The 22,591-nt window shown below is 41.3% G+C and overlaps 1 protein-coding gene across 1 annotated transcript in view; it reads left to right on the top strand.

Moving 5' to 3' along the window:
- The first annotated feature begins 2,377 nt into the window (after positions 1 to 2,377).
- LTN1 (listerin E3 ubiquitin protein ligase 1) overlaps positions 2,378 to 22,591 on the top strand; it is a 35,034-nt gene continuing 14,820 nt past the window's right edge. Inside the window, exons 1-15 of the mRNA XM_064470302.1 lie at positions 2,378 to 2,519; positions 7,607 to 7,810; positions 8,072 to 8,170; positions 9,272 to 9,502; positions 10,278 to 10,330; positions 10,746 to 10,926; positions 11,600 to 11,773; positions 12,821 to 13,011; positions 14,044 to 14,191; positions 14,620 to 15,405; positions 15,919 to 15,960; positions 16,926 to 17,118; positions 20,147 to 20,386; positions 21,365 to 21,518; positions 21,804 to 21,954. Coding sequence (XP_064326372.1) covers positions 2,478 to 2,519; positions 7,607 to 7,810; positions 8,072 to 8,170; positions 9,272 to 9,502; positions 10,278 to 10,330; positions 10,746 to 10,926; positions 11,600 to 11,773; positions 12,821 to 13,011; positions 14,044 to 14,191; positions 14,620 to 15,405; positions 15,919 to 15,960; positions 16,926 to 17,118; positions 20,147 to 20,386; positions 21,365 to 21,518; positions 21,804 to 21,954 — 2,889 coding nt within the window. The 5' untranslated portion in view covers positions 2,378 to 2,477. The remainder of the gene's footprint in view (positions 2,520 to 7,606; positions 7,811 to 8,071; positions 8,171 to 9,271; positions 9,503 to 10,277; positions 10,331 to 10,745; positions 10,927 to 11,599; positions 11,774 to 12,820; positions 13,012 to 14,043; positions 14,192 to 14,619; positions 15,406 to 15,918; positions 15,961 to 16,925; positions 17,119 to 20,146; positions 20,387 to 21,364; positions 21,519 to 21,803; positions 21,955 to 22,591) is intronic.

Raw genomic sequence — 22,591 nt, 5'->3', positions numbered from 1 at the left:
ATCAGGGGTAACTTTTTGACACAGGTGGTGGAGGAGCCAATGAGGTGAGAAGTGCTGCTCAACCTTATACTAACGAACAAGGAAGGGCTGGTTGAGAATGTGAGGGTTGGGGGTAGACTTGGCTGCAGTGACCATGAGATGGTGGAGTTCAGGATCCTGTGTGGTAGAAGCAGGGCAACAAGTAGGATTACAACCCTGGACTTCAGGAGAGCCAACTTTGGCCTCTTCAAAGTCCTGCTTAGAGGAACCCCATGGATTAGGGCTCTAAAAGGTAGCGGGGTCCAAGAGAGCTGGTCAATATTCAAGGACCACTTCCTTCAAGCTCAAGACTGGTGCATCCCTAGGAGGAAGAAGTCAAGCAAAGGAGCCAGGAGACCCGCATGGATGCACAAAGAGCTTCTAGAAAAACTCAAATGGAAGGAGGAGGTTTACACGATATGGAAAAAGGGACTGGCCACTTGGGAGGAATATAGGAACATTGTCAGGGTATGCAGAGATGCAACGAGGAAGGCCAAGGCCCACTTGGAACTAAATCTGTCAAGAGGAGTCAAAGATAACCAGGACTTGTTCAAACACATCAGTAGTAAAAGAAAGACTGGGGAATCTGTGGGCCCACTGCTGAACGAGGTGGGGGCCCTGGTGATGCAGGATGTGGAGAAGGCAGAGTTACTGAATGCCTTCTTTGCTTCTGTCTTCACTGCTAAGGCTGGCCCTCAGGCACCCCAGCCCCCAGAGGTGAGAGGGAAAATCTGGAGAAAGGAAGGCTTCCCCTTGGTTGAGGAGGACTGAGTCAGAGATCACCTAGGCAAACTGGATCCTCACAAATCCATGGGCCCTGACAGGATGCACCCATGAGTGCTGAGGGAGCTGGCGGATGCTGTCACTAAACCACTCTCCATCATCTTTGAAAGGTCATGGAGGACAGGAGAGGTGCCCGAGGACTGGAGGGTAACCAATGTCACTCCAATCTTCAAAAAGGACAAGAAGGAGGATCTGGGAAACCATAGGCCAGTCAGCCACACCTCCATCCCTGGAAAGGTGATGGAACAGTTCATTCTGGAGGTCAACTCCAGGCACATAGAGGAAAAGAAGGTTATCAGAAGTAGTCAACATGCATTCACCAAGGCAAGATCATGCTTGACCAACCTGACAGCCTTCTATGATGGCGTGACTGGCTGGGTAGATGAAAGGAAAGCAGTGGATGTTGTTTACCTCGACTTCCACAAGGCTTTTGACACTGTCTCCCATAACATCCTCACAGGTAAGCTTAGGAAGTGTGGGTTATATGAGTGGACAGTGAGGTGGTTTAAGAACTGGCTGAACAGCAGAGCTCAGAGGGTCACGATCAACAGGGCAGAGCCTGGTTGGAGGCCTGTAACTAGCGGTGTTCCCCAGGGGTCTATGCTGGGTCTGGTCCTGTTCAACATAGTCATCAGTGACCTGGATGAAGGGACAGAGTGTACCCTCAGCAAGTTGGCAGATGATATCAAACTGGGAGGAGCGGCTTATATGCCAGAAGGCTGTGCTGCCATCCAGCAAGGCCTGGGCAGGCTGGAGAGTTGGGCCGAGGGGAACCTCATGAAATTCAACAAGAGCAAGTGCAAGGTCCTGCACCTGGGGAGGAACAACCCCATGCACGGGTATTGGTTGAGGGTTGACCTGATGGAAAGCGGCTCTGTTGAGGAGGACCTGGAAGTGCTGGTGGGCAGCAGGCTAACCCTGAGTCAGCACTGTGCCCTTGTGGCCAAGAAGGCCAACAATATTCTGGGCCGCATAAAAAGGAGTGTGGCCAGCAGGTCGAGGGAGGTTATCCTCCCCCTCTACTCTGCCCTAGTAAGACCACATTTGGAGTACTGTGTCCACTTCTGGGCTCCCCAGTTGAAGAAAGACAGGGAACTACTGGAGAGAGTCCAGCGGAGAGCTACCAAGATGATCAGGGAACTGGAGCATCTCCCTTATGAGGAAAGGCTGAGGGACTTGGGTTTGTTCAGCCTGGGGAAGAGAAGACTGAGGGGGGATCTTAGCAATGCTTATAAATATGTGAAGGGCAGGTGTCAAGAGGATGGGGCTGGACCTTTTCAGTGGTGCCCAACGACAGGCCAAGGGGCAATGGGCACAAGGTGGAACACAGGAAGTTCCACTAAAACATGAGAAAAAGCTTCTTTCCTGTGCGGGTGCCAGAGCAGGGGCACAGGCTGCCCAGGGAGGGTGTGGAGTCGCCTTCCCTGGAGACGTTCAAAACCCGCCCGGACGCGTTCCTGCGTGCCTGCTTAAGCAGGGGGGCTGGATAAGATGATCTCCAGACGTCCCTCCCAAACCCTTCCGGCCACTCTGTCATTCCGTAACCCACGGCGCCCCGCAGGCTGCCTTGGGCGCCGCGCGCCTGGCCCCGCCCCCCGGAAGCGCCGCGCTCCCCCGCCCCGGCCGCGCAGCTGCCCTCTCCCGGCCGGTGCCCAACTTCTGCCGCCGCCGCCGCCATGGGGGGCAAGAACAAGCAGCGAACCAAGGGCAACCTGCGGGTGAGCGCGCCGCGCGGGTTGGGGACCGCCGCGCCCGTGGGCCCAGGTCCGCGCGGCCTCCGCCGGTGGCTCCAGCGGCGACCTTCCCGCCTCAGCGAGGCGGCGGGCGGCCGGGCCGGGGAGGACGGCGGGGCCCAGGCCTCGGGGCCGGGGCTGGCGGCACGGGCGGGCGGGTGAAGGCCGGCCTTCCCAGTGCCTTGGGACGGGGTCTGTGGGCCGCCGGAGCCCGGCCCCGCTGGGGGGCGGTGCTGCCTCGGGGTCCGGCTGCGGCGGCTGGGGCTGGGGCAGGGGCCGCCGTCGGGCTCCAGGGGCGAGCCCGGGCTGCAGCGCAGGGTGGCTGCGGCTTCCCCCAGCGTTTGTGCGCCCTTCATGGGGAGGGGCAGGGGCCGGGGGGCGTAACTCTAAAATCACCACGGGTGTAAGTTCGGCGAGGTATCGTTGAGTACGTTTAGTGCATTTTTTTCTGTGGAGATTCTTAGAGTACACCTGTCATGGTGTCTCCGTCTTGTCACCGGGCCTGAAGTGATGTGACATCTGTTGTATGTGGCACTTGCTTGGGATGTGAGAATTGTGGATGAAGTGTTGTGTTCGGGTTGCTACAGATCTCCTTTTCATGTGTTCAAAGGAGGTTGTAGTGAGGTGGGTGTTGGTCTCTCCTCCCGAGTCACTAGTGATAGGATGAGAGCAAATGGTCTCAAGTTGTGTCAGGGAAGGTTTAGATTGGATATTACAAAAAATTTCTTCACTGAAAGAGTGGTCAGGCATTGGCACAGGATGCCCAGAGAGGTGGTGGAGTCACCATCCCTGGAGGTGTTCAAAAAACCTGAAGACGTGATACTTCAGGGCATGGTTAAGGAGCCATGGGAGTGTTGGGTTGACAGTTGGACTTGATGATCCTAGAGGTCTTTTCCAACCTTAATAATTCTATGATTAGAGAAGACTAGGGAACACAAAGAAATACGTCGTTATAGTTGAGGTTTCACATGCAGAAAAAATGGCTTATCTGTAGATATAGTAGTCAGGTAAAATGTGGCTTACGTACCTGAAGAAAATCACAAAAATACAATAAATTTAGGCAAATTGTCATTACTTAATAAAAACCCCTCAAACCCCAAACTCAAACTGCAGTGGTCATTAGGAAATAAAAGGTATTTGGGCTTTAAGGTATCACAGAGAACATAACAGCATCAGCTGGTTGTGGGGTGGTGCCATGATTCAGCCCCAGTCAGCAACTGAACACCACGCAGCTGCTCGCTCACTCCCCCCACCCCTGTGGGATGGGGGAGAGAATCAGAAGAGCAAAAGCAAAAAATGGAAACTTGTGGGTTGAGATAAGAACAGTTTAATAATTAGAATAATAATGATAATATTGATTATGATAATAATAGCAATAATGATCATAAAAAAGAAAATGGAAAAAGGGAAAAAACCAGAACCACAAGTGATACAACCGCTCACCATCTTCTGACTGACGCTGCCCATCCTGGAGCCGCAATTGCTGCCTGCCCCCCCGGCCAGCTCCTCCCAGTTAACATACTGGGCATGATGTTACATGATATGGAATATCCCTTTGGCCAGTTTGAACCTGCTCTCTTAGCTGTGCCCCCTCCCCTCCCGGCTTCTTGTGCACCCGGCGGAGCGTAGAAAGCTAGGAGAGTCCTTTAATATAATAGAATATACAGATTTCATTTATCGTTCCCGTAGTCTATGGATCACCCCTGTAAAATGTATGTGAAATGTCCATTGAGTTCATTTAGTCCATGACTTTGGGTTCCATCCATTGTACGATTCTTTCAGAGAGGTGGGGTGTGTGGTGTTGGATTGTTGCATGCTGAAGTCTGTCCTTGTTCCATCACTGCTGCACTGTTAGTCCTTGTTCCATCACAGCTGCACCTTGCTTGGTTCAATGAAAGTTCATTTTTTTATTAGTTTGGGAGATTTCCACCGTGATACCATTGATACGGCATATAGCAACCATAGTAGTGATGACATACAACATTATATAGCAATTAACAGCATACCATTCAGTTCATTGGCTATTTTCACCCAAAATCAAATCCCCTTGAGGTACACACTGGACTCCTCCATCATCCCGCATCACCCACCAAGTGCACCCAGGTCCTCGACCAAAAGCAATCCCATGAATGGGTTTGCCTTTGCCTGAGGCAGGAAGAACCCAGGCTGTTTTCCCCAGCATATTTTTTCCATGCACCACAGGGACTCTATCCCCTTCCACAGTATGTAGGATTTCTGGCTGGGCAGGGTCAGCTCGATTGGTAGATCCCCTAGTGTTGACTAACCAGGTGGCTTTTGCCAAGTGTGTATCCCAGTGCTTGAATGTCCCACCCCGCATTGCTCTCAGTGTAGTCTTTAATAGTCCACTGTATCTTTCAGTTTTCCCAGAGGCTGGTGCGTGATAGGGGATGTGATACACCCACTCAATGCCGTGCTCTTTGGCCCAGGTGTCTATGAGGTTGTTTCAGAAGTGAGTCCCGTTGTCTGACTCTGTTCTCTCTGGGGTGCCATGTCGCCACAGGACTAGTTTTTCGAGACCCAGGATAGTGTTCTGGGCAGTGGCGTGGGGGACAGGATATGTTTCCAGCCAGCCAGTCGTTGTTTCTACCATTGTAAGCACATGGCGCTTGCCTTGACGGGTCTGTGGGAGTGTGATATAGTCAGTTTGCCAGGCTTCCCCATATTTATATTTCAGCCATCGTCCCCCATACCACAGAGGCTTTATCCACTTCGCTTGCTTGATTGTAGCGCATGTTTCACATTTATGGATAACCTGTGCAATAGCATCCATGGTCAAGTCAACCCCTCGATCACGAGCCCACCTGTATGTTGCATCTCTCCCTTGATGACCTGAGGTGTCATGGGCCCACCGAGCTAGAAATAGTTCATCCTTATGTTGCCAGTCCAGATCTACCTCAGCCACTTCAATCTTGGCAGCCTGATCCGCCTGCTGGTTGTTCCGATGTTCTTCCGTGGCCCGACTCTTGGGGATGTGAGCATCCACGTGATGTACTTTCACAACCAGTTTCTCTACCCGGGCAGCAATATCTTGCCACAATGTGGCAGCCCAGATGGGTTTGCCTCTGCGCTGCCAGTTGCTCTGCTTCCACTGCTGTAGCCAGCCCCACAGGGCGTTTGCCACCATCCAGGAGTCAGTATAGAGATAGAGCACTGGCCACTTTTCCCATTCAGCAATGTCTAAGGCCAGCTGGATGGCCTTTACCTCTGCAAACTGGCTCGATTCACCTTCTCCTTCAGCAGTTTCTGCTACTTGTCATGTAGGACTCCATACAGCAGCCTTCCATCTCCGGTGCTTTCCCACAAGGCGACAGGGCCCATCAGTGAACAGGGCGTATTGCTTCTCATCTTCCGGCAGTTTGTTATAGAGTGGGGCTTCTTCAGCACGTGTCACCTCCTCCTCTGGTGATAATCCAAAGTCTTTACCTTTTGGCCAGTCCATAATCACTTCCAAGATTCCTGGGCGACTGGGGTTTCCTACTTGAGCCCGCTGGGTAATCAGTGCAACCCATTTACTCCACGTAGCATCAGTTGCATGGTGCATAGAGGAGACCCTCCGTTTGAACATCCAGCCCAGCACTGGAAGTTGGGGTACCAGGAGGAGCTGTGCTTCAGTACCAACCACTTCTGAAGCAGCTCGAACCCCTTCATATGCTGCCAATATCTCTTTTTCAGTTGGAGTATAGCGGGCTTCGGACCCTCTGTATCCCCGACTCCAAAACCCTGGGGGTCAACCCTGGGTCTCCCCTGGTGCTTTCTGCCAGAGGCTCCAGGTAGGGCCATTCTCCCCGGCTGCGGTGTAGAGCACATTCTTTACATCTTGTCCTGCCCGGACTGGCCAAGGGCTACTGCATGAACTATCTTCTGTTTAATCTGTTCAAAGGCTTGTTGTTGCTCACAGCCCCATTTGAAATCATTCTTCTTCCGGGTCACTTGATAGAGAGGTCTTACAGTCAGACTGTAATTTGGCATATGCGTTCTCCAAAACCCCACAACGCCCAAGAAATCTTGTGTTTCCTTTTTGCTAATTGGTGGAGACATGGCTGCTATTTTGTTGATCACATCCATTTGGATCTGACGACATCCATCTTGCCATTTGATTCCTAAGAACTGGATCTCTTGTGCGGGTCCCTTAACTTTACTTTGTTTTATGGCAAAACCGGCTTTCAGAAGGAATTGGACTATTTTCTTCCCTTTCTCAAAAACTTGTTCTGCTGTATTGCCCCACACGATGATGTCATCAATGTATTGAAGGTGTTCCAGAGCTCCATCTTGTTCCAAAGCATTATGGATCAGTCCATGGCAAATGGTAGGACTGTGTTTCCACGCCTGGGGCAGTTGATTCCAGGTGTACTGGACACCCCTCCATGTGAAAGCAAACTGTGGCCTGCACTCTGCTGCCAGAGGGATTGAGAAGAATGCATTAGCGATATCAGTTGTGGCATACCACTTGGCTGCCTTGGACTCCAGTTCATATTGAAGTTCTAGCATGTCTGGCACAGCAGCACTCAGTGGTGGTGTGACTTTGTTCAGGCCATGATAGTCTACTGTTAGCCTCCACTCTCCATTAGACTTCCGGACTGGTCATATGGGACTGTTAAGGGGTGAGTGGGTCTTACTGATGACTCCTTGGCTTTCTAGTCGTTGAATAAGCTCATGGATGAGAATCAGGGAATCTCTGTTGGTGCGATATTGCTGCCAGTGCACTGTTGTGATGGCGATTGGCACCTGTTGTTTTTTGACCTTCAGCAACCCCATAGCAGAAGGGTCCTTCGAGAGGCCAGGCAAGGTAGACAGCTATTTAATTCTCTCCGAATCCAAGGCATTAAAATCACTATAGGATAAGGGAATGCTCATTCTATAGAGAAGAATAATTTTCCAGGTCAAACTTTAAAGCATAAGTGGCCTTTTTTTGTGAGACTTTGTTTTAAATAAGACGTTAATTATACAATATAAATAGGATCATTATTTCAAACGCATGATTTGTGCAAAATGACAAAATGACAAAAATGACTGAAATAGATCACTGACTTCTGTCCCTGTTTTTTTGTTAGCCTTCTAGCAGTGGCCGAGCTGCAGAGCTCCTCGCCAAAGAACGTGGAACAGTGCCTGGGTTTATTGGCTTTGGAACATCTCAGAGTGATCTAGGATATGTTCCTGCAGTACAAGGAGCAGAGGAAATAGACAGCCTTGTGGATGCTGATTTTCGAATGGTGTTGCGAAAACTTTCTAAAAGGGATATCACAACAAAATTAAAAGTAGGTGTCTCCTTCGTCCCGCATAACTTTTTTAATTGGAAAACAATACATTTTTTTTTAAGGATGGAAGATGAATATATCTAGGTAGCTGGAACTGCAGTCCATCACACAATGCTGGCAGAGCAAAATTAACTCTATAGATGCTCAGTTGCAAGACAGCAGCTGATTTTTGAAAAAGAGGATTGCAGTATCTGGTAGGAGCTGGTAAATTACAGAACGTATCTATCTTCTTAAATAATGCTCTTGATATCTTGGTTTTAGGCTATGCAAGAATTTGGGACAATGTGCAAAGAGAGAGAAGCAGAAGTTGTTAAAGGTGTTCTTCCTTACTGGCCAAGAATTTATTGTAAGATCTCACTAGTAAGTATTAAAGTATCAAAATGAAAAACTTAGCTGGATACTTCCTGTGAAAACCTCTAAGGCAGTCTTTATTGATATACCTAACTTTGTTGGAATTACTGACTTACTCTAGGAAAAACATGAAGTTGAAGGAAAGTAGTGTTCTTTATTCTGGAGCTGTTTCAGTATTGGCAGTGGGTGGAATCTTGAACTGCTGATACCTGGGCTGTACTTGCTGGGTAGAGATAGCTGTTTGTTAGACCTTTATGTTGAAAACGTGACAAGATATTTCTTCTCATGAAAAGTTATTTTATGTAGATTCTAGAAGAGCTGAAGAGAATGTAGTGTTCAGTTAATATAATTATAAATCTTTTTGATCTTGGACTAATACTGGACCTGACAATATTTTTTTTAAAAAAAGCAAACAGAAAAAAAAAACCACAAAAACCCCCTCCGAACATGAAAAGACCATGCGTAGCCAGATAATCCATAATTTTCTGATCTATTTATATTTAATGTATCTCCAAACTATCTGGACTGGCTACTGTTAGAAACGTGGTATTGGATAAAATGAATCACTGTTCTGATCAGTTGGAGCGATTCCCAGTGTTTCTTTCAGGAGCCAAGAGCATAGAAAATCATGATGATGTAAATTCATATGCAAATAATGGATAATGAACTTGTGTAGGCTTATGGTCATTTTAATCCAAAAAGAGTCTTCAGGGCTTCCTGTTCCTTTTGCCTCTTGTCTTTCTGTTAAATGTTTGTATAAAATGCAAATAGGAACTCTAGTTAGGAATGTCAGGAAAAGGTTATCATTTTCAATGTACAACATGTCAGGAATATGCTGCTAAGTTAGGACTCTCTCCGTTATCTAGGGATACCAAGACTTTTTATTGTCGTTGTTGTTGTGTATTTTCAGATCTATATAGCCCAATTAATTGCAAAAATGGCTAAACTGAGAGACAGCTTTTTTTTTTGATCATCACTTCTGATCATCAAATGATCTTACTGATGATGACCAATCTCACCAATTCTGATCACAGCCAGCATCAGAGGTACATTTCTTAAAACAATAAACCTTCATCTTTTTTTTTCCTTCCTTTATTTTTTCTTAAACAGGATCATGATCGCCGTGTGCGAGAAGCAACTCAGCAATCTTTTGAGCAACTGATTCTCAAAGTAAAGAAACACTTAGCTCCTTACCTAAAAAGTATCATGGGATACTGGCTGATTGCTCAATGTGACACTTACTCCCCTGCTGCTTCTGCTGCAAAAGTAGCTTTTGAAAAAGCTTTTCCTTCAAGCAAACAACCTGAAGCCTTAGCATTCTGTAAAGATGAAATTCTTAATGTGAGTTTATACTTATGTATTTCTTTAAGGCTTTGTGTTGAATGTATGTCAAATTTTATTACAAGTTTAAAACTCATCCTGCCCCTATCTATTCTTCATGGTTAAATTTCTTTCTCACCTGATGCTTTGCTCCTGCTCATGTGAAGAGGAGACTGAGGCAAAGACACATCCTCTGCTGTTTTGACTTGCAGTTAGAATGACTAAAACCAGAGGAATGAATATGAAGTGAATTTTCTTGTATGCATTTCTGCGTAATGATGCTCAGTCATCACGTAATGTTGCTGACAGATGGAATAATGATGCTGGAGTAGTTTAGCTGCAGTGGTGGAGGATTAAAGAATGCTGAGCCGTGTTTCAGAGAGCCTCTACGAGTTTACTTCTGTCCAAGGTTAATGCTTTTCTGCTAGCCATATATGAAACTGAATTGACTGAATTTAAGAAGGTGAAAGTTTGCATTGCTGGCCCGCCATATGCAAACTTAACCGTTTTGTTTTGTTTCAGTTTGGCTTCTTTTTACCAGAAGCCTGATGTCATGGAAATGCAACTTACAAAGTATTATGAAGTTTTGATTTAAACAGTACCACAGCTACTATGTTCAGCTGGAGTCAATTAAATTATGTTATCGTTCACTAGCATGTCTAAAATGTGTTTAAAAGACTCAGCTCAGAGGTTGTGAAGGTTTACTGTACAGCTGTTTCTGAATAATATATAGACTATATCATTCACATATAAATATTGGATTCTCATGTGTGTATATGTATTTTTTTTCCCCTAGGTACTTCAGGATCACCTTCTGAAAGAAACACCTGATACGCTCAGTGATCCCCAGTATGTTAGCCTGCTTTAACGTGCATGGTTTAAGTCTTGGTCTGTACTAGGTTGTCTGTCCCTAGAGGTAGTGAATTTAGTTTTGTTTCAAGAGACAGAATAGTTATTTGAGTCTAGATCCCAGCAACTCCCTTTGGGACTAAGTATAAATCCTTTTGAAAGTGTTATCAGTTGTCTAGTTCTTGTTTCAGCTCTTCTGCTGGAAGATGAGATGACTTGAAACTCTTTTTCTAACAGTTCATAATGTAATCTGTTGGCATTAGAACCTATGGAAAGTTTACATGTTTACATTGCTGGCATCTGAAATCAAAAGAACACAGAAAAGCTGAAGAACGTTTAGTTTAGAAAAGCTTGAGAAGCCTACTGATTTATTTATGGTTCACTTTTTTTGTTTTGTTTCTTTTTTGTTTCTGAGAACTGTACCAGAGGAAGAAAGGGAGGCCAAATTTTTCCGGATTCTGACCTGTTCCTTGTTAGCTTTAAAAAAGTTGCTTAGCATGTTGCCAAAGAAAGAGATGCATTCACTGGAGGAAAAGTTAATGTTACTTCTGTCCCAAAACAAATTTTGGAAATACAGCAAACACAGCATACCACAGGTGACTTTTTAATTTCTTCTTTGTTTTGGTTGTTTTTAGTTAAAGGTAATACGCTGAACCTAAGCAAGTATTAGTTACTTGTATCCTACAGGGATGACCTTTGTACTTTGCTGAATTACGTTTGAAACGGCCTTCAAATTTCTAGGCCTTAAATAGGTAATATTGCTCTAAAATTTGCCCACTAGGCTAATTTGTTGCTTCCGTGTCACCATCATCTACTTCTTGGAAATCTGCTGTCATTTCAAATTCATGTGAAAGACACAAACTGTGTCAGCTTGCTGCATGTGATTTTGGTTTTTCATTTTTTTAAACGATTTCGTTGGTCTTTGGTCTGCTAAGACCAGTAGTGCATAGAGCGATGAATTGGTTCTGGTAGTATTTTGTTAAAAGTTTTAAGCTGCTCCTGGGAAAACATGCCTTTTGAGAAGTAAATTAAAATAAATTTTTTGATAAGCATTTTATCACTAAGCAAATTATTTAAAATATTAATCAGGCTTATTGAATACTTTATTTTCCTTTATTTTTAATAATATTTAAGCCTTTGCTGATGTGATAAAATATGGGGACTGCATGTTGTAAGTTATGGTGACTTCAAAAGGAATGTTATAAACAACATGTAGTGTCAAAGTGTTGTCATTTGACTAAAATTTTGTTTTTCTGTGGCCAATGTCAGGTTCGCTCAGCTTTCTTTGAGCTGGCTTCTGCTTTTTGCCAGTACTTGCCTGAGCTGGTGAAAACTGAAGCACCAAGAGTTTGTCCTGCTGTTCTTCTCAGTATTGACGACAGTGATGCAGTGGTGTGTCCTGCTCTTTGGGAAGCTGTACTTTATGCTATCGCCACTATTGAGGTAATGCAGGAAACCTAAGGGGCAGATATTTCGCTCGGATTTAGCTTTTCATCAAGTGCCATTGTTCTCCGTGTAGCATTAGGAAGAACAGCTTGACTGGGTTTTCTCTATGATTAATAACATGAACTTATCAATGCTACATGCTCCCTCTTCCTTCAGGTTTTAGCGTAACTTTCAAATATATTGTGTCCAGCATGTGTCCAGGGTTGGTTTATAAGTTTTACTAAATTAATCTGAATCCCTTTGATTAAAAATAGTTATAAGTAAAATAATACTGAAAAACCTTTTCTTGGTTAAAGACAGTTACAAAAATAATGTGCAGTGCATTTTTGGTTGGTTTGTTTCACCTTCTACTTAAATGCTTGGTTCTGTAATTTTTTTTTTCTTTTTAAGTTTGAAGTAAAAGACCAGCTTTGAATTTATTAGCAGGATGAGTGGTGTTGCCATAGACTGGGATTCTTTGAGGGTTTAATGCTGCAGATCTCTTTTGTAACTGTGGGTATAAACAGTAACAGTTTATGGGGGGAAAAAAAGATCTTTGTTCAACTTGCTATAAATATAGGTATCTGGAACTATGAAAAATCTGATTAGATGACAAAAAATTTTGGGGTGTGAGGGGAACATGCCAAGGTATTTTGTAACGATCAGAATATTTTTTGAGGGGAGTTTTGAAGTTAGTGATGCTTCTAAAGTTAGGATTTTGAAATCATTGCATATTCTTGATAATAAGAACTCAGAATTAAATAGCGGACCAGTTACAATGAAGATTTTTGTAAAGTATCCTTAGAGTGGTATTAAAGAGAAGCTTTTAATTGCAGTTTGCTAACAAAGAAGGTCCATTGACCTTAAACAATACAAAAACAGTTTTATCATGTTAACTTAAATTCACAAGCTGAAATAGGGAGAAAGTAATATTTAAAAATACTGGCAAGTGAATTTAAACTTTACAGCAACTTGTTTCAGCTACACCTTATGGAGGTAAATGTTTAGCTTGGGAGTTCCTCCTAGGCAACATTTAATTTACAAAAAATGTATTTGTTTCTGTAGGACTGTTGGAGTCATGTAAATGCCAAAAAGGGAGTTCTGCCAAAGCTGTGGACAGTGCTTCGAGAAGGCGGACGAGGGCTAGCTACTGTTATATACCCAAATCTCTTGCCGTTCATTAGCAAGGTACCTCCTGGCATTGCAGAACCAAAGCTGGAATATTTCAGAACTTTTTTCAGCAATATGATTCAAGGGTATGAACCACAAGTATGTTTGTTTATTTATTTGAAATAGGTCTCTTTTACATTTGGAAATAGGAGAAATTAAGAGCAGCTTTGAAGATACCAGGCTCTTCTCACCAGTATGTAATTACTACAGAGATTATTGGGGATTAGCATTGTGATTGTGGTTTGTGAAACTTCCTATATGCAGGAACTTTAATTCTTATGATACTGATTTTTAAAGGTTTAAAACTGGTATAATTTTTTGCCTTTAAAATACATCAAAACCAACTTTCTACCAAATCTGTTTTAAATAGATGCATGTGCATTGTGTACTCAAAAGCATACGAAAGTTATTTTATGAAAGACTAAAATGTAACTTAAACAAAAATCAATTCTCGATTGATGTTGGCGTGGCCATTAGCAGAGCTCTTGGAGAAGAGACTTATATATGGGTTGGTTTTGAAGAGTATACAGAATTTTATTGTAAGTAGTAAAACAGTTGTAATATTTGTATGGTGATTTGTGTGGTCTAATTTTCATTAAAAAACAAACAAATCACAGTTGCTTAGACACAAACTGGCTATGGTGGAACTGTCTTTTGGTGGGTTTTTCTGTGGTTTTTTTTTTTTTTTCTTTAATGTCAGAAAGTGACGCCTTCTAAACCTCTGGTGTGTGTAAAAAAAAAAAAAAAAAAAAAAAAAAAAACCAACAACAAAGACAAGGAGTTTTGACAAACAGCTGAAACAGTAGACAGTATTCTTCACTGGATATGTTTCCTCTAATTACATAGATATTTTTGATGAATGCTAAAACTGGATGAAAAAATTATTTTAATATAAGTTATATTAAATGCCTAGATTGATTGTTTTGACTCTTTGAATATGTCCTATTGAACTGGTTTTGATCTGACTCCTATCAATGATTTTATTATTCTGTATTCTCATATTGGTGTTGTCTGGATAAGAACAACACAATCAAGGTTACATTCTTTACGTATGTACTGGGTTTCTCAGAAGCACAGGTGACTGAGCGTGCCCTGCCTTTGATGTTGCCTTTCAATAGGTTGTCAAGTGAGCGAGTGATAGCCAGCCCTTCAGAAAGTTCAGCAATTATAACTGCATTTATGGAATGTCTGCGCTTTGCCATACTACAGAAAACAGACAAAGAAGATGACCAAAGGCAAATTCATCAAATGCTTATATGTGACCAGGTATATATTAGAGTTACTTAATATTGTTATGTGTACACTCAATAATTCAAAGTTAAAGAAAAACATCAATTTCCGTGAGGATTTACTTCTCTGTTGAAAGTCTCACTAGTTTTTATGGAAAAAAAAAAACACAACCAAAACCAACCCAACTTACTGAATTTAGTAATTTTTTTTCCTTCCTATAAAATCATCCCTTTTAATGTGCCATTTAAATTGTATTAAGAAAACCCCAAACCAACCAATACAAAACTAAAACCCAAACATCCTACCCTGTATATTTTTATTAAGTATTCAAGCATGAGTAATTCCGATGTTTTCGGAATTGCTTCTGTAACGTTCTTCAAAATTATTGAATTTCCAAGTATTATAAAGAATAGAATTATAATCTAGTGGGATTACTGTACTTTAATATTTTTTTGTCTTTATAGCTAATTCCCCTTACCGATGCTGTACTTAAGGAGCCCAGGTTACAAAATGGACTGTTATTCTATCAAATAGCAGAAACGCTGAGCTCCTGGGAAGCTAAAGCAGAACTTTCCAATGATGACGGCACAGATGAAGTTTTCCAGAAACTGTTGTCATATTTTTGGGACCATCTTTTAAAAATGTGTATACTTCATGTCGATAAGTTGGACGCTCATGAGAAATCATTGTTTGCTATATCTGGTATGCTAGAAATTATTCAGAATCCAAAGAGTGCTACAAAACCAAATAGCAGAAGATCTCTCAAAATCAGATTTACTGATGAGGATGAATCTGAAAGAAACACAGAGAATGGAAAGCTCACGGAAGTGAGAAACAGTGACTCTGAAATACAGTCTGACTTGCAGCATTATTCACTTCTGAGGAAAGAGCCTTTAGAAAATTTAGTCTGCAGCCTTGCTGAACTAAGTATTGTGTATGTCAATGAACAGAAGTCAGAACAGCATTTGAAATTTCTCTCTGCCCTGCTCAAATCGTTTTCTTCAAATAGAGTTTTTCAAGTACTTTTAGAGCAGGGAAATGATGCAAGCTCTGGTCAGGCTGAATCCCGAAAGGAAATGAAAGCTCACCATGAAAGTCCATCTGTACAGTTTCTGTATATGAATTTAATAACTTGGCTGAAAGAAGACTGGCGGAAAGACACCCATTTTCTGGTTGATATTTTGTACAGTGTGCTTGATTGTTGCAACGGTAATGGTGAGAGGAAAATCGTTCTTGATGATTTAACGAAGGTATGACTCTTCTACGTTTTGTTATTAGTTTTTATCAAAGTGACCACTCTTCTTGTGGGCTGTGGTTGGTTATTCGTTTTATTCTGGGGCTGTGAAATGGAAGATCTTCTACATGACCTTGGATAAGTTCAGCGTAAGGTCAGTAGATTTAGGAAAGGTTGACATGGCACTGTTGGGGTGAAAGGTTATGACATGTCCCTTTCTATATGGTATAAATCATTAATAAGGTAACATCAGAATTTATCTGTTCTTGCTCCTTCGTACAGCGTGCTTTTATACTAGTCATTGGTGGCCTTTCTTATAAATACAGTCCCTTGTTGACATGTGTGGTAGAGAAACACTTGGAAGCCAAAAATAATATAATAAATAATTTTGTTACTGAAACTTAGCAACTTTTGCTGATCCCCTGCAGAAAATAAAGTTGTAAAATAATAAAGAGTTAAAATTATATTAAATGCTTCCTACTCAGCAAAGAATGTGTTAAATACTGTGGAATTTTGTTTTTCTTTTCAGATGGATCTGAAATGGATTATTTTTCTGCAGATAATTGAAAAGGTACCTGTAAAGACTTTGTGTTTTGCATGTTTTTGATTATTTCCTTGGTGTTAGCTTTGAGAATTACATGTGTTTGAATTACTTCTTTTTTAATTATTATTATTTAAGTAGTGATCATTTCCATAGTTTTAAAATCTTGTAGTAATAGTTTCAGAGTGTTGTTTGTTTTAACTGCATTTAATCTGGGGACAGTCTTAGAAATGAAATGATGATACCAAAACAAAAGCATCTTTGTCCCTTATTTTTGGTCAGTTTGCTTTTTGAGCCAGGGGGATTCCTGATTTGTTTCTGGTCATCCCTTCTAAGCTAGAGAGAATGGGGCTGGGTATTAGACCAATAATTTAAATGATTATTTGTATCATCATGCTAACAAGGAGAAGACAGTATACCATTTTTTCACACGGGATATTGAGAGACTGACATTTAAGTGATTGCCTGGGATGAAGTATGAACTGTATTACAAATTTTTGGACAAGAACTTATAGCACTTGGCTTACAATCCAGTGCATTGACCATAATATCTTTCCTCACAGATACTGTGTATTTTAGGAATCCTCAGTTTTTATGGTTTTGTAACTTAAAATGGCTTATCTACTGTTTTTCTGATTTGTGACCTTCCATTTCTTTTTAGAAAAATTCAGATACTGTAAATAGATTTTATGTTGTAAATATATTTTATTTCAGACAACCTTGTCATCCAATGTAAGCATTCCACAGGCTCTATAGTTGGAGAAAAGGAAAACGAAGAGCTTTCAGAAGGTCTGATCTAGCCATAAGTTGCTGTCTCTGACCAAAAAGAAAGTTGGGGGGATTGTTGGCAGACATAAACACCTGAGTCTTATTGTTTATGACAGATTATATGATTACCACTCTGTGTGCAGCTTTGACAAATTGATCTTATGCTTAGTTAGTAATAAAAGTTAATACTCTCAAAAGGTTATTGGAATTATTTTCTTGTGGCTCAGGCATGCTCAAGCTCAACAAAACTTTCCTTAGTCTCTGACTGGCTGAAAGGAGATACACTTGGAGAAAGACTTGTAATGCTGGCAGATGACCTCTGTCATCTGGGTTTAAAACCTATAGCCGCCTCATCAGAATCATCCCCTTCAGAAAGGTGGACCCTCCTCAGCTTAGTGTTGTCACAACACATTAAAAATGGTAAGTGTATTTATTCCTTTGAGTTTGTGAAGTGTAAATACCGCACTGATGCTTTGTAGAAGGTTGAAAGGAATTTGAGGTCATCCAGAACACTTAATTTGTAACATCTAGGCTTTTTTTTTCCTTACCTACCCCAATTAACCATGTCCAGTTTAATTTTGTAAACACTAACTTGCAGCAGTGACATTGCGATTTTTTTGGTCTGTGTTGCTAAAAAAGGTCAGTGTTTAAAGAACAGATTCAGATTTGTTAGGAAAATTTGAGGAACATTAAGTAAGTTTGTTTTATTAGCTAATGTGCTGCAAAATAATACTAATTTTTAAACCGTACTGTCTGTAATTTACCATCAAAACTAGAATATCAACAATCAACAGTTGTGGACCCGTGTGTGTGTTGGTAATGCCTTGTTACAGGATCTGTGAATTGCTTTGAGCCATTTTCAGTTTGATTAATGTATTTCAAAAACAGTGTGTGTGTACTTATGCTGTATATGTAATGTATTTTTTATTAATAACATCCTATTTCATTTCTTCCTTGTGTTTTGTGGTATCTGATATGACTTCTAGTGGCATGGGATTTTCTTGGTGTTTTCCATGTAAACTTGCCATTGGTGTTTTGTTAAACTCAGCACTTGCTTTGATCCCTGAGGTAACATACTTAAGTTTATCTGAACGCCGGTCACATTGTGGTGCTTTGAGGTTTCAAGATGCACACAAGTTGACTGCAGTGGATGTTCTTAGATAGTGCGTGCTGAGGGTGTTGTAAGATTGTGATTTCTGTTACTGGAACTTTTGATGTAGAGAAGCATCAGGAAAAGCTGTTCCTTCCCTCCAGAGAGAGTTCAACAAACTTGCTCACTTGTGAGTCAGTGGTGCCCTAGGGCTGATTGCTCAGAGACTTTGATTTTTGGCTTCAGAGCTGGAGGTATTGCTGAGCTGCTGAGCTCAGGTATTTGTTTTGTGCTGGGTGCTGGGTGATCTGTTTTTAATGAATGTTGGATGAAGTCTAAGAGATCTTCCAGAACTATGGTGGTTCTTGACTTAGTGATTTAGGCCAAAATAGAGTATGTGGACTTTCAAAAAGATTTTTGATGAGACCTCATGTCTAAGTTTCTCAAGGTAAACTGTCATGGAGTAAATGGAAGGGCCTTTCAATGATCAGTAACCTATCAGATGATAGGAATTAAAGAGGGAAAAAGGATAAATACTAAAAGCATGATAATTGTTTTTGATTAAGTTATTCAGAGCCATCAAAACTGAAGTTTCCAGGAGCTGTAGCAGTGTGTTGTGATACTGAATGATTAACTCATACAATTACAAATGAATTTCAAAGCCAATAAATGTCAAAAGTATACATGGGAAGAAAACAGTCGTAACTGTATGTGTTCAATGGTAGGCTCTGAGCTGTTAGAATTCAGAAGAGAGATCTTCAGTCATTGTGATGGTTCCCTGTAAGTGGCAAGTTGGTGCTCCACAGTAAAAAGGGAATACAGGTGTTGTGGTTTAGCCCCAGTCAGCAACTGAGCACCACACAGCTGCCTGCTCACTCCCCCACCCCGTGGGGGAGAGAATTGGAAGAGCAAAAGCAAGAAAACTCGTGGGTTGAGATAAGAACAGTTTAATAATTAAAATAAAATAGTAACAGCAATAATGGTAATGATAATGATTAGGATAATAACAACAACAATAATAATGATAATATAATGGAAAGGAAAATAAAAAGAAAGAGAAATGAAACCTGGTGGGGGAAAAACAAGTGATGAAGCCACTCATCACCTGCCAACTGATGCCGCCAGTCCCTGAGCCATGATCACTGCTTCCCCCAGCCAACTCCCCCAGTTGATGTACGGTGCATGATGTCATATGATATGGAATATCTCTTTGGCCAGTTTGGATCAGCTGTCTTGGCTGTGCCCCCTCCTTTCCCAGCTTCTTGTGCACCTGGCAGAGCACGGGGAGCTGGAAGAATCCTCGACTAGTAGAAGCACTACCCAGCAACAACTAAAACATCGGTGTGTTATCAACATCATTTTCATACTAAGTCCAAAACACAGCACTGTGCCAGCTGCAGTGAAGAAAATTAACTCTATCCCAGCTAAAACTGTGACAACAGGTTATTAAGAGCTGCTGTGTAAAGAACGGAGGACAAATGAAAATTGTTATAGCATTGGTGTGTCAATATCTTGAATACTGCCTGTAGTTTTGGTCACTACAATATTCTTGTTCACTTATATGCTTCGAAAAAAAGGTGTGATAGAATTAGTGTATGCCCATAGAAAGATGGCGGGGATGGTAAAGAAAGATGGCAAATACAATGGCTTCTGCTTATAGAAGCAATAAACAGACTAGAATATTTTATCTTGCAGTGAAAGTGATTGGGGATGGGGTTGTGGTAAAGAGGCATAAAATCATAATTTGTATGGAAAAAGCAAATAGGAAGAAATCTTTCATTGTTTCTTTAAACGGAAGAGCCTGAGGTTGCTTACAGATGCTTAGATAACAGGCTTGAGGAAAGAGAAAAGTGTACTTCTTCATATAGTTCATAATTAAATAATGGGACTCATTGCCACAGGATGCTGTGGAGTTTGAGGATAAATGGGATAAGCCTACTTCAGTCCAGTGAGAAAGGGACTAAGCATATTCATGGAAGATTGGTCTGGCTGGGTTAATTATATACAGAGGTCCAGGTGTAATCTCCGGCTCACAATTGATTGTCAGAAGTGAAGAAGGCATAAAAGGGAAAGGGTTCATTCTGCACTTGCTCTTTTATATACCTTTTGTCTAAGCTGCTTCAGCTGGTTTAGAGAAGGGATGCTTGGCAATATGAAACTTTGGCTGGGTGATCCTAGATGGCTGTGGAATAAGAAAGAGGACTTAGGTGTATACGTTAAACTGAAACTACTTTGCCCTTTATTTTGCATTCAAAATTAGTAAAGGAAAACCAAATCAGTACATGGCAATCTGATGCCTTTGAATGATCATGTTTATCAGGTAGCCAAAGCATGCTATCTTTTTCCTTTCCCCAACAGAGTCTTTGATTGGGGAAACTTTTGTTGAAAGGATTATTGATAAACTTCAGGCAGCTCTGTCTAAAGCTAAGGATCTTTCTGAAGCTGGAAATACTGAACCGTCAGTATCTTTTATCTGCGATGTAGCCTCAAGCTTTTTCAGCTCAGTTAAAGGGTGTTTACTGATGCCATCCTCAGAAGACTTGCTGCTTACCATCTTCCAGTTGTGTGCTCAGAAGCAGGATGCTACGCACTTAACAGGTAATTTGGAAAAAGCACAAACTTTTTGTGCTTGATTACATCTAAATTTTTCTTTTTCATGAAAGAGATTCAATATATAAAATAATATTGAGTTCACAGCTGTTAACAGACATGAAAACTTGTGCTTTAATTTGCAATGCCAGTAGTTACTACTAAACGTCAAGTCCTGTACCTCTTTACAAGGATTTTAAACTTCTTTGATGTTAGTGTCCCTGTCCTTCAGCTATCTTTGATGCTGTGATATTTCACACTTCCTAGAGTGTTACATAAATTATTTAAAGTAATGAAGTACAAAGAATGAACAATATTTTTTGTTTATTCTGTAATGTGAGGTTCCTATGAAAAGATGTGTGCAATTACTTCATTAAAGATATATATATTCTGAAACCATTTATATTGGACAAGTTGCTCTGACAAATTGTGACGCATTTCTGTCTCCACCAGCGTCTCATTTTCAGACTGAGATCCTGATTTATATTCTTTGAACGCAGAATTTGAGAGTGATAAATGATATATGCATCTACTGCTGTAGGTATAAGGGAAGAAATGCTGCAGTGTTGTCATAGAAGTGAAGTAGGACAATAATAACCTGAAAACCACTGCTGCTTTGCAAATGGTGGTTGACGTTGTGAATGTTCAGTATTTCAGTATTTTAAAAAGTTCTGCGGTTTTGACGACCTTATGTGCATATTGTGGTAGAAAACAGGAACATCACTCTTTTTCTCAAAGCATTACCTGTGTGTCAGAGTTAATTTGAAGTTGCTCTGCAAGAACCTGTATATTTGCTCTCAATAGTTACTGCATGTAACCACATAAAAAAGAGAATTCTTTTCCTGCTCTAGGACCTTTAGATATGTGTGGTTGTTGCTGTATGCTGTAGGTTGCAATTTGGGCTTACCTGTTTGTGGTAGTTTTGCTTGTCTGTGTGCTGGGGGCTTTTTTTGGTGTTTTGTTTTTCTTTTCTTTTCCCTACAATAGATTTACTTGTATGTAAGTTAAAACACACTTGGATGTCTGGTGTGAATTCACTTGTGCATCAGCTTCGGAGTGTGCAGAAACAGAGTACCTTTTTGCATAAATCGGCACTGTGGGTCAAGAATCAAATTCAGTCATCGTCTTTGGATGTTAAAAGGTAATTGTGATGTACATGTCCATTTCATAATATGTTGTTCTCCAAAACAAACTAAGATTGGTACTATACTATTTTTTTCATTTAATTGGTATCTGTGTTGCTGAGAGTTTTTTCAGCCTGTCAGAGGTGGGAACTGTGGCACAGAGCATAACTTAAAATGCCATCGGTATGGCATGTATATAGCATTGATACAATGTACATAGCATTGTATCAATGTAAAATAAAGCAGCTTGCTTTTACTGGGTCATGCCAAACTTGTTTGCAGCATTTTTTTCTTTTTTTCAGCCTTCAGATTTTGATCTCTGCAGTTAGTGATTTGTTGTCTAAGCTTATGGAAGCTGACGGACCGTCTGGATATCTTGTGGGAGCTTATGTTGAGCATGTCACGCCAAACAAAACTGAGTGGGGGAAATTGCATGAGTCACTATCCACTGAGGTACGAAAATGATAATGGACTTGCATGCAGTAGTCGATCTTACCTCAAGTCTGTGTCCTTTCGGGCGATAAGCATTCTTTATTTTGACATCACACTGCAGTTATGAATACGCATATGTCTGTGTAAAGGTTCTTAGCAGCCTCTGTCCATGACAGAGGACAAAATCTATATGTTTATGGCCCCATGCAGTACTACTGGAGAAAATAAAAATCTGTAAAATTACCCTTTTCTGCATGGAACACCAGCAACTTCCTTTACAGTTCAGGAATTTTGTCTGACAGAATATACATCATGAAGATGTTCTTATAGATGAATTAACTTAAAGATAAGATTAATTTTGTGAAAGACGCTGATATCTGCAGAGGAACATGATACACTGACTATCAACAAAATGGTGACATGTATAGAGTGGAGAGTGGGGAAGGAAATAAATTTCCTGTTTGACCACCAATATTCAGTAACCCTAGTATTTCTTGTAAAATATAGAGTTCTAAAGATAGATATTTATTTCTGAGGCAGCAGTGTAGTTCCAAGCTACTGCTGTGCATTTAGGTTTTTTAATATGCTGGAGCAGATCAGCCTCACTGTTGTGCTTTTAGTGTTAATTTGTATCTTTCATGGTTATTTTTTAATAATT

The sequence above is a fragment of the Phalacrocorax carbo genome, chromosome 1 (assembly GCF_963921805.1).
Source record: "Phalacrocorax carbo chromosome 1, bPhaCar2.1, whole genome shotgun sequence".
NCBI lineage: Eukaryota > Metazoa > Chordata > Aves > Suliformes > Phalacrocoracidae > Phalacrocorax > Phalacrocorax carbo.
Note: the sequence above shows the minus strand (reverse complement) of the source record. Positions and strands in the feature narration are given on the sequence as shown.